General features: G+C 36.8%; 1 protein-coding gene across 1 annotated transcript in view; it reads left to right on the top strand.

Annotated features, from left to right (window-relative positions):
- LOC126370655 (A disintegrin and metalloproteinase with thrombospondin motifs 7-like) overlaps positions 1 to 12185 on the top strand; it is a 183401-nt gene that overhangs the window by 54608 nt on the left and 116608 nt on the right. Inside the window, exon 2 of the mRNA XM_050015620.1 lies at positions 11441 to 11889. Within this exon, the coding sequence (XP_049871577.1) occupies positions 11745 to 11889 (145 nt within the window). The 5' untranslated portion in view covers positions 11441 to 11744. The remainder of the gene's footprint in view (positions 1 to 11440; positions 11890 to 12185) is intronic.

Here is a 12185-nt window from a genome sequence, read left to right on the forward strand (position 1 = left end):
TGTAATAGACTACTCTGGGCGCCATCCCACTCGCGTCAGACAGAGTACTGCGGGGCGGAAGGCAAGAGGGAAACAACTGCCCTATTTTTCCCTAAAAAAGTAGCATGGAAAATGCTGCACCGACAAGAGCGTGGCTCTTAAATTGATGATGATGAATAAATAATAATAGATAGATAGATAGATAAAATACTTTATTGAGCACAATGGACACAAAATACAGAGATAAGGACAGCATATACAGAAAAGCACAACAGGCGGCCTTATTAATAATAATAATAAGAATAAGTTTATCCTGTAAATGTTTTGTGAATTTGTGTGCAATAAAGTGTTTTTATTATTATTATTAATAATAATAATAAAAACAGTTTTTTACGTCTTTGAATAAAAACGCTTATCGCTCCGCCTATGAACAAACCCGCAGCCAATAGCTTCCGCGTTGTACTCGGTGCTCACATTAATGCTCTCATTTTCGTGTTCTGTTTGTTTTCGTTATCAACTTCGTCTATTTTTAACTGCTTTTGTCGGAACAAAACGGAAACGTGTACCTAAGTGGTTTTTAATTTTCATACGCACTCTGATTATACTACGTAGGTTTTGTGTTTTGAGCTTGATTTTTCGTGAGTAATTTCGTAGCTCTCAGATATCGAGCAAAAAAGAATAAAAAGTCCCATCTTGAACACTCGTATTTATTTCATTTTGTTTTTAGTGGCAACAGAATTACATAATTTGTGAAAATTACTGTCTGTCTGAGAAGGAAACCACTGCCCTATTTTTCCCTAAAAAAGTAGCATGGAGAGTTAGGAGAATGCTACTCCGATAAGAGCGTGGCTCTTAAATTAGTGATGGTGACAACTGTCAAGCTATCGCGGTTGTTGAGATACAGCCTGGTGACTGACAGACGGACAGATAGACAGCGAAGTCTTAGTAATAGGATCCCGTTTTTATCCTGTGAATATCGAACCCCAATGAGCGAATAATTCATTAATACATTACATACCTACCTACTTATTTACAACATTAACTTCCTTCAATGTCCAAATTTCAACCAAAAAATTTAAAAATATATTTGTTATTAATTCTGTAACATGTTTCTGTAATGTGTTGTGTTTATAATGCAGTTTAACATTTGCATACCGATAACAGCCGAATATGTCTATGAATATGTATATGTGAATATCTCTATACAACGTAATACCTGCCATATTCTGGCAAATAAATGATTTGTATTTATATTTCTTCCTAGGCGAACTGGGTTCAAGTCCCTGCGCCTGAGAGCTCTTAAAAAACTATAACCTAAGATTTCCAACCATTCCAAGAGCGTTAAAGGGCAAGAAGTACACAAAGGGCAATAGGTATACTTGTATTGTTGCGCACAACCGGCGCTACCGGTCTGCGCATAAAGCGGCGAGGTGCGCGAGAGACGATGCGCGGTGACGGCTGCGCGATCCTAGCTCGGCTTTTGCATTTTACCTTTTTATACATTATATAAAGACAAAAAATGGTTTAGTACGATCTACTCTAAACTTTTGGCTCTGCCCACCACGTTAGATCCCACTGCTGGGCAAAGGCCTTCCCTTCCTCTTTCCATTTTTCGCTCTCCTGTGCATACTCCGGCCGGTCCCTCCGGCCACTATACAGGGTGGCCCAGAAGTTCAGGTTCAAAATGAAAAGTTAGATAGAGGGGCTCATTAGCTACCAGAAACACCCCCATGTATGTTCAGCAATTATTTACGGTTTAGGAGATATGACCCATTTTGTACCTTTTTCTAGATTTTCTACCTTACTTCAGAAATAATCATTTTGTCGCTATCCCTTTCTTAATAATTATTTTATTTTACTTCATAACAATGCCTAAGGCTGTGTACCGCTCAATCAAAGATAAATCAAAGTCAAATCAAGTATAAAAAAAAAGTTACCGGAAGTCAAAGTGAGAATTCGACCAAAATTGTTACAATAATTAAAGCACATAATAACGGGTTCTTACCGCGTTTAAATGGGGATATGAGACTCCCGATATTGATTTTTAATTATGATAATAACCGCGTAAACTTAAAACAAAATTGTTACAGTTGTTAAAACTTCGCCGAAGAATAAGAAACACATGAGATTGTCATGGACCCTGAAAGTAATTTTAAAAACTGCTCCATTTAATAGGCTTTTAGAAACATTAAAAAAAAGTACCCTTAATACGGGCAAAAAACTGAGTAATTTGACCTCAAATATTGCAAGACAGACAGATTTGAAGGAAAATTTGACATTCTCATACAATGTAGCTGCTTCTTTCTAACGTTGTTAAAGGTGCCCAAAGACACATTTTCAGTTAAAAGTAAATAAAAATCACGCTTATAATCGCTAACAGGGTAGACATAGCAACAATCCGAAGACAAAACTTGCAGTCACTTTTGGTATTCGTATTTTAATGAAGGTACATAGATTTCAAGGAAAAAGTTATCCCCAAACATTGTTGGTGATTCATACTATTGGATACTAAAATAAAATCTGTCTTTGAGCACCTTTAACAACGTTAGAAAGAAGCAGTTAAATTGTATGAGAATGTCAAATTTTCCTTCAAATCTGTCTGTCTTGCAATATTTGAGGTCAAATTACTCAGTTTTTTGCCCGTATTAAGGATACTTTTTTTTAATGTTTCTAAAAGCCTATTAAATGGAGCAGTTTTTAAAATTACTTTCAGGGTCCATGACAATCTCATGTGTTTATTATTCTTCGGCGAAGTTTTAACAACTGTAACAATTTTGGTCGAATTCTCACTTTGACTTCCGGTAACTTTTTTTTTATACTTGATTTGACTTTGATTTATCTTTGATTGAGCGGTACACAGCCTTAGGCATTGTTATAAAGTAAAATAAAATAATTATTTAGAAAGGGATAGCGACAAAATGATTATTTCTGAAGTAAGGTAGAAAATCTAGAAAAAGGTACAAAATGGGTCATATCTCCTAAACCGTAAATAATTGCTGAACATACATGGGGGTGTTTCTGGTAGCTAATGAGCCCCTCTATCTAATTTTTCATTTTGAACCTGAACTTCTGGGCCACCCTGTATTATAAAAGATATATTATATATAGTCGCATTATAAAATTGCATGATATTGTGTACATGTTTATCAAAATTCTCTTCGTAATGTGTTTGTGCAATAAACTTTTATTAATTAAGTCCTTAGAAAAGGTTTAGTACGATCAACTCTAAATCGGCGTGCGTGTATGAAACGATTGATGAATGTGGAGGAAGCAAGAGAAGTGTGTCAGGATCGAAGCAAATGGAATTCCATAGTCTCTGCTTACCCCATAAGCGTGAGTTTATGTATGTATGTTTATTATTATACTCATTAGGTAAGTAGTAGGTACTAACTTTCACGATTTATGTTCAACTAGGATATGGGCTCTTCTCTAATAAAATTTAAGATAAAACTAAGATTTATAAGGTAATACATACTTTCCACATGCCCTAGCACGTAAATCAAACACAACAATCCATTCCTAACAGACACTTCCATAGATAAAATGAAAAACAATCGATAATAAATCAAATTCAACAATTTTACATAAAATTAATGAGACCTAACCAAACAATAGAAATATAATAGCCTAGCCTAGACGTCTGTATAGCGGATTCTACCAAGTACTTAAAGGTATACGTCCGCTTGGACGGAATAGGCTAGTTAGTCCAGTCATTTAAGCTTAAATTAGGTAAGAATCTCGGAATTCGAGATACCCAGCTGTAAGTCTGTAAATACTTGTATATTGACACCCTAAAAGTTGTCTCAAAACCTACATATGGTAGGGTGTACGCTGGGTATCTCGAATTCCGAGGTGAACTTACTATAATGACTGGACTAAGTTTCCAACTAGTCAAATCAGTTACTTTTTACTAAACGTCAAAACACGAAATCACTATGGAATTTGTATGAAAAATCAACCTGTGACGTCATAGAAAAACGTGACAAAATGTCGTACTTATTATTACATTTCCTTTATTAAAATTGAGAATTTTTAAGAATTTCTTTATTAAGAATTTCATAATTTATCTCTGACCACAACGCTGCTCCAATGCGGGTTGGTGGAGGTGTTTTTACGGCTAATAGCCGGGACCAACGGCCACCACACCCCCAAACCATACCCTCACCAGTTGATTGAGGGGAGGCCTGTGCCCAGCAGTGGGACGTATATAGGCTGTTTATGTTATCTTTGACTTAGGAAACTACCCAATTGTACGGAATTTATGAATTTCTGATCGTCATATTCGCGCCAAACGACATAAATAATCGCATTGCGCATGGCACACCATCCGTTTTTTGTTTCAAATACATATTTGCGGTGTGGAGTAGGGGGGGGGAGTGCAAGTGGACGCGAACCTTAAGGCTTTAAATCTCCATTATCATTGTTTAACGTCTGAACAAGGAGCCTAGGTCACACGTCATTAATAGCCTAGACTAGATCAAATCACCACTGATTAGGCATTGTACACAGATATCTAGATAAGAGTTACTACGTGATCCCGGGAACTGGTAGATAGCAATGTTTACCAGCGTAAGATATACTTAGTGTAGTAAAATAAAATGATTAGATAGAACATGATAAGCTGTAAAGTTTACTAATATGAATGTGAAGTTTACCTCTTCTACTGCTCTGGAGAGTTTTGCTGGAACTGGGATCAGCGACTGACATCCTGAACCATGGTGTCAGGATTACTATTAACCCGCCAAAGGCACTTGTCATTACTCTAAACTTACTCAAGTACCTAAATAGTGTCCACCGAAGCACGGATCGTCTTACTTTCGGACAATCAGGTGATCAGCCTGTAATGTCCTAACCAAATTAGGGATCACAAAGTGATTTTTGTGATATATAAATAAATAAAAAAATAAACCAGGAATGAACGTGGGTTTAAGTATTTGACAGCCAAGCAAAATTGAATCCCATCATCATACAATTCGACTAAACTTTGTTTGGCTGTCAAATACTTAAACCCACGTTCATCCCTGGTTTATTGTTTATTTGTAAGGTGGTAATTCGAAAACGGGCGGCAGCATACAGAGGACGGTCCACGCAGCATATAGCCGTACCGAGTGGAAAACCATAACCTGTGGTCGCGATCCTCAGCAGTGAGGGAACGACGAAGAAGAAGAATTCGAAAACAAATTCGAAAATCATTTGGTTAATGTAGCATCAAATTTCAAATGACACATTTTTCCAATTTTAAATATCTATCCGTAAGGTCTTAGTAGTAGTTATAATAACTTTGTAATCGAAGTGTTGTATCATATTTACTTGTAAGTACTTAGTAAATTTGTACAAGTGTATTAAAACAGTGTCAAAAGAATAATAAAACAGATGTACCAGTTGGCACGCGGCAACAGACAGTTTTTATCGATTTTAATAGGTACATTATTAATAGTTATAATTAAATTGAAAAAGGTTGTTAATTTATAGTTGTTGCTCATTGTAATCACCTCACGGTTAATTGTATAATATAATTTTCAGACATGGATCGTCGCCTTTCTGAAAGAACACATTTTGATTTGATTTGATTGACATGATTTTCGTCAAGAAAACCACTCTTTCAAATATTTTCAATCCGGTTAAAAATTGAGACTACAATGGCCCCGATTCCTGCAGACACCTCCTAATTTTATTTTAAGTTATACCCGTCATTTTCTAGCTTTTGTTTGACAGCTCTTAATTTTAGGAAGAATGAGTAAATTAATAAATAACCCGGGCGAATCAAAAAGGTATCTATCTCTCTGGTATGCAAACCGGTTGACGTGATTCAACAACTTAATTCTGTTGGGTTATCGGTCAATGTAAAAAAAATTGCGGGTTGTTTTAGATTTGTGCTTAAAATTTTATGCTTGTCGATTACCCGTCCCTTTCTTTTTCAGTGGCTAAGAAAATGACAGGTAAAACTTAAAATAAAATTAGGTGGCGTCTGCAGGAATTAGCACCATTGTATAATGTAGGTATAGATTGACACTAGATTTTCTACTGCTAGGGTTAACCACCCAATGGGGGGGATGATTCTTGTTTTACTGCAATCACAATGGAATGAGGTTTTTCAAAAAGACACTAATGTGGTTTTCACTACGAGACAAAAAATAATAATAACAATAATAAAAAAATATATGTATTCTCACACGGCACCGCGCACCGATAAATAAAAAAGACGTAAATAAAAAACTAAATACATACAGCCATAAATTAATACAAAACGACTTTGATGAAAGTCAAGGAATAAAACTTGTACCTAATTGTAAACGAATGACAAAACTTCAACAGTTGAACTAATTAATTGTGCATATATAAACTTGATATGACGTAGACTCATCTACATATTAATTGTTTGCTTAATTCAGTATTACATGTAGTTAGCAGTTTAAGTATAAGTACCAATCAGTTGATATTCAGGTCACATTAGGTACTTATAAATAACATAATAAAGACGAAAGGCTCATACTTCAAACAAAAGTTCAAGCAAACACTATGCTGAAGATTTGCCACATCCGGTTTTTTTATAGAAGTGACTGCCAGCAGAAAAGAAGGCTAGAACCGTCCAAATTGTAAATTGTAAACTAGCCCAATACATGTTAGGTCCTTCGAAACGCATTTCTCGGTACGGTCACGAGCATTAATATGTATACACTTTGGTACCATGTCACATTAACTTTCTTGACAAATGGAACTGTAAGTCTCACTAAATGTCAAATATGTTAGTGCGACAGAGTCCTAAAGTGGGTACATTATATTGCTCATGACTGTACGTGGGTATCCTTAGGATATTTTCGTTCGCCGTTGAGCACATGATAACCAGTTATGATCCAAATATGAATGCGGATATCATTGGTTTAGGCACGTGATGGATTCCAACGTGCAAGTGAGAAACAAGCGTTCTTCCAAATGGGCTACCACTGCTCCAGCTAAGGTACATCCATCACATAATGAAATAAGTACCCAAGCTTCACCAAACTACGTACATCAAAACTCATTGTTCAAATTGATGGCTACATGTTTCAAATTACACTGACGCCAGTTCAACCCGGCAACAGCAACGTCGAAAGAGCACCCATAAAATAAGATTGTAAAAGAAATGTACGGATTTAATAGAAGATAAAAGGGTCCTTTGTTTCACTCGTAAAGTTAATTACGAGAAAAAATACATAAATGTTGAACAAACACTTTCAACGAGCGGTGGCGCCGAGCCTGGGCAAGGAACGGACTGGCCCGCATTCAGGGAGTTTATCAGCCTTAACCCCTTTCCTATCGAGAATACAAAAGATTTTAATATTATTTCTACATTATAGATTTGAATTTCGAAATTCGAAGGCTTTAGCAACGGTTTCTCGACTAAGGAGAGTTTTCATCAATTTACAGAGATTATAGAACTAAGAAGTGTAATTGTCTCACTTAGTTATGCCCGTCCAGTGCTCACCCCGACAACACATTTAAAAAAAGGTCCGTAAATCATCAACATGTGACAGATATTTTCTTATTATTCCATAGTTTACCACTTATCTCGCTCCGAGAATAGATAAAAACACACAAAAAAATACACTAAACCTCCCCTCCAGTAATCAAGAAATTCTTTCTATAAAAGAAATCAACCCTCCTATATATGGCTGAGGAGCTGGGTGGCGCGGCGGTAAACGCGCTCGGTCTGCGATTGTTGAAGTTAAGCAACTTTCGCAAAGGCCGGTCATAGGATGGGTAAATACAAAAAAAAATATTCATCTCGAGCTCCTCCGTGCTTCGGAAGGCACGTTAAGCCGTTGGTTCCGGCTGCATTAGCAGTCGTTAATAACCACCAATCCGCACTGGGCCCGCGTGGTGGTTTAAGGCCCGATCTCCCTATCCATCCATAGGGAAGGCCCGTGCCCCAGCAGTGGGGACGTTAATGGGCTGATGATGATGATGATGATATATGGCTCCGTTGACACCATGAATCCTGAAGAGAAACAAAAAAAAAACAAAATCCTCAAAAATTCAAAATCCTGAATCAGAATCCTGAGTACCGCCCAGCAGCAAACAAAAACAAAGCATTATTAAGTTGGAGCCGGGTCCTGGCGCCGTGTTATCGGGGCACGTGGGCCTCATTCCTAGAATGCATTCCCTTCATCTCTATTAATGCATTGTCTCTGCAATCAGGACGTTCCCTTCCTTTGTACTGGTACCAGTTCGTTCTTGTAGCCCGTAGACTCTAGGCGTTCAAGTGTTCTTTAGAGTTGGGAAGATGTAGTTATGTGACTGTGTTGTGTATAATTACTAACGTGTTTAACTGACCAGTGTAAACGAGCCATAAAAGGTACTTAAATAAATCGAGTTGTAGCAATGAAAAGAACGGTATTTTTCGCATATTAATGAACAATAATAATATTCATTATTATTTTTCTGAGTAGGTGAGAATCATTCCATAATAATGTAAGTCGTTTTAAAAATTCAATTTTAATCGAGAAAAACTTAATAATAAATCCGACAGTTTATAACGTTTTTCTATAACGTCACAGTGTGCTTTTTCATACAAGTTCCATAGTAATTTCGCGTTTTGACGTTTAGAAAAAAGTAACTGATTTGACTAGTTGGAAACTAGCCTATTTCTGCCCAAAATTGACGTGTATTCCATAAATTGTGGAGCTCGGTGGCGCAGCGGTTAACGCGCTCGGTCTGCGATTGTTGAAGTTAAGCGACTTTCGCAAAGGCCGGTCATTGGATGGGTGACCACAAAAAAAAAAAATTCGAGCTCCTCCGTGCTTCGGAAGGCACGTTAAGCCGTTGGTCCCGGCTGCATTAGCAGTCGTTAATAACCATCAATCCGCACTGGGCCCGCGTGATGGTTTAAGGCCCGATCTCCCTACCCATCCATAGGGAAGGCCCGTGCCCCAGCAGTGGGGACGTTAATGGGCTGATGATGATGATGATTCCATAAATTGTATGCCTGTCGATTACCCGTCCCCTTCTTTTTCAGCGGATAAGAAAACGACAGGTATAATTTAAAATAAAATTAGATGGTTTGTACTGGAATTAGCACCAATGTGTAACTTGATACTTAATTTTGATTGACGCGAACACATTTGACTGACGCGATTTTGATTGACGTGTTCTCTGATAACAGTCTTGTTTTAAGTAATTAGTCGGGGTTCGAATCCCGGTGGGGACATATCACAAAAATCACTTTGTGATCCCTAGTTTGGTTAGGACATTACTGGCTGATCACCTGATTGTCCGAAAGTAAGGTGACCCGTGCTTCGAAAGGCACTTTAACCCGTTGGTCCCGGTTACTACTTACTGATGTAAGTAAGTAGTCGTTACATGAGCGACGTCAGGGACCTTTGGCGGCTCAATAGCAACCCTAAAACCAGGGTTGATGAGGTTGGTAATCCACCTCACAACCCATACGAGAGAAAAAGAGGAAGTAGTTATAGGTACTCGTCACCTGTCGTTACTATGATTTTACTCATTATTTGACTTGACGAACGTTATCTATAGGTACTTATATGTAGAGGAAAAAACTAATCTTAGGCCATTCTTTCACTGCTTGTAAATAAATAACATGTTAGTAAAGTTGTAGTTCTTTTACTATTACGTAATAAGTCACAAGTGAGTTTGGAATTTCGTCCTTGAAGTAATGGTACCTATATGGTAGCGTAGCGCTTTTATGAAAAGTCACTTTCTCGACTTCATTTAATTAATTTAAATCCGGGTCAAAATTGAAACAATATTTTTTTACCTAGATTGAAACTAAGCTTATTTATTGCGAGGTTTTGTTAACAAAAATCACATCAGAACGTGATGTTTCAAAACGCGACGAGATATAACGAACATGTATTTGCGCGCTTTTGACAGTTTTTCTTAGTGATTCCCGGAGCATATATCATCCGCGACACCTTATTTAAGTACAGCAAGTTATCAACTATATAGCATAGCATATAGCATAGCCGTGGTAGCCCAGTTGGCAGAGCACTTGCCTCTCACTTTGAGATAGCAAGTTCGAATCCAGCACAGCTTTAAACCAATGATTGTCGAATTTGTTTTCGAAGTCATGTTGGGATCATAAATTATTATCTCGTACTCAGCGGTGAAGGAAAACATCGTGAAGAACCCACATTCCCGAGAAATGCATTTTCGCATGTGACCTAACGTATTGGGCTGGTGTTCCTTTGCGGGTTGGAAGGTCAGACAGACCGTCGCTTCTGTAAAAACCGGACCTGGTAAATCTTCAGGTTAGGTAAGCGGACCCTATGAAAAACGGGATAATGCTAGGGAGATGTTATCAAATATATAGCATTACGTAGCTCCGCTTACAGTGTCACCGCGCCTTTAAGAGGCCAGTTTAGATAGTGCCTAATTACGTAACGCGGATAGAGATAGCGACTTGATTCAGCCGCTGGCGCTGTACACCTATCTGTCCTCTTAGCGTCTCGCACCGCGTACACGTAATAAGCAGTACCTAATCGCGCGACGATTTTCACCTTCTAGTTGACAAGTTTATTTTTTAAATTAGGTTCTTTTACGTTCAATTTCTTGTGAAAATTTCTTTTTTTTTTGTTTAACGTAGTGCTACACTTTAAATTTGTTGTGGACATTTCATTTTTCAATCCGGTTTATTATATTTTTAATGGGTGAGTCGTATATTAGTAAGTAGTTCTTTTTTACAAATAAATCGTTAAAATTGTACTAAATACCTTACCTTTGTTCTAAATTGTGCTTACATAAAATATTTAAATAATGTAAAATTCTTAATGTTTGTGCAGAATAATTTTGGTGGGTATCTCAAAATAATCAACTTATTAACAGTACATTAACATAATACTACGACAAGCAGAGATTATTGTGAAGAGATTTTGTTAATTAAATCTGGTATAAACGATTTTACGGTTCCGTGCAACCCTGGAATACATTTAAAGGCTTTAGATACCAGAATACGACCAAGTAACAGTACATACTTAAGTTTTATTTTTGGGCGGTTTTAGGGTTATAATTTTGTCTTCCGTTGTTTTTTGAAAATGTGTAATGTATGTTTATATAAATCATCTTCGTCAGAAAAATATTGAACGAATCTTATAATCTTTTTACGGCATCAGTAATTCAAATAAAATAATTTCAATATTATTTAGCCTAGGTTTATCACAAGAACTTGATTTTTATGAATTTCGATAGGTTACAGTACAGTTATGTGGAGGATAATCTGGGGTAATTTTATTTTAGTGCTTATTTATGCATATTATATGGTCTATTAGAGCTTAATAACGTAACCTTAATTCCATTTATGTAGTTACTAGAGGAAAACTTTGTATAAACCATATTTGGTTATATTGAGAAAATAAAAACAGCAGTGGCCATATTATGATCCTACATTTATTTTTTATTTTTTTAAGGGTCATAAATTATAAAATGTTGACAAATACTAATATAATGCTATCTTTCTTTTCAGATCGACTATAATGAGAATTCACCAACTCAGACGGACTATATCCCTTTCTATATCCAATTATAAGCACAAAATATCAAACAGATACGTCACTTGAGTAATTAAGTCTCGCTATCTAACGGCCATCATGGTAGACTTTACAGTGATACGTAGTGCAAACGCCGTAGTGTAAAGCTGCCTAAAGGCAAAGTGACTTTGTGCTAGTTTTATAAAAAAAATAGTGACATTTTGTGCCAGTTATATTTTTTTATGGCGTCTTATAGGCGTGTTTAGGTTGTGCCAGTGACATTCGAGTGTTGAATTCAAAATGGTGCGGTGTTCGATATTTGAACTGTTGGTGTTCCAACTGCTGGTGGCGTGGTGTGGCGGGAAGTATGTCGCGATACAGCCGCAGGTTGTCGGGAATGTAGACAGCGAGGTCCAGGACAGTATAAGAAACCTTCTACATACTGGTAAGTGCATTTTTTATTAACGTACTTAATTTTAAAAAATATATCATCATCATCATCAATTTAAGAGCCACGCTCTTGTCGGTGGAGCATTTTCCATGCTACTTGTTTAGGGAAAAATAGGGCAGTGGTTTCCCTCTTGCCTTCCGCCCCAAAAAAATATATATCTTTGCAACAAACAAGCAAAAACAACTAAAATAGTTTTATCTTCCTATTACTCTTTTATGTTTCTGTAAGCTAAATAAGATAGCCAATATTTTTTTGGCAAAGATAATTCTTAAGGAAAAACAAAAGGAAGT

This window comes from Pectinophora gossypiella, chromosome 11 (assembly GCF_024362695.1).
Source record: "Pectinophora gossypiella chromosome 11, ilPecGoss1.1, whole genome shotgun sequence".
Taxonomy (NCBI): domain Eukaryota; kingdom Metazoa; phylum Arthropoda; class Insecta; order Lepidoptera; family Gelechiidae; genus Pectinophora; species Pectinophora gossypiella.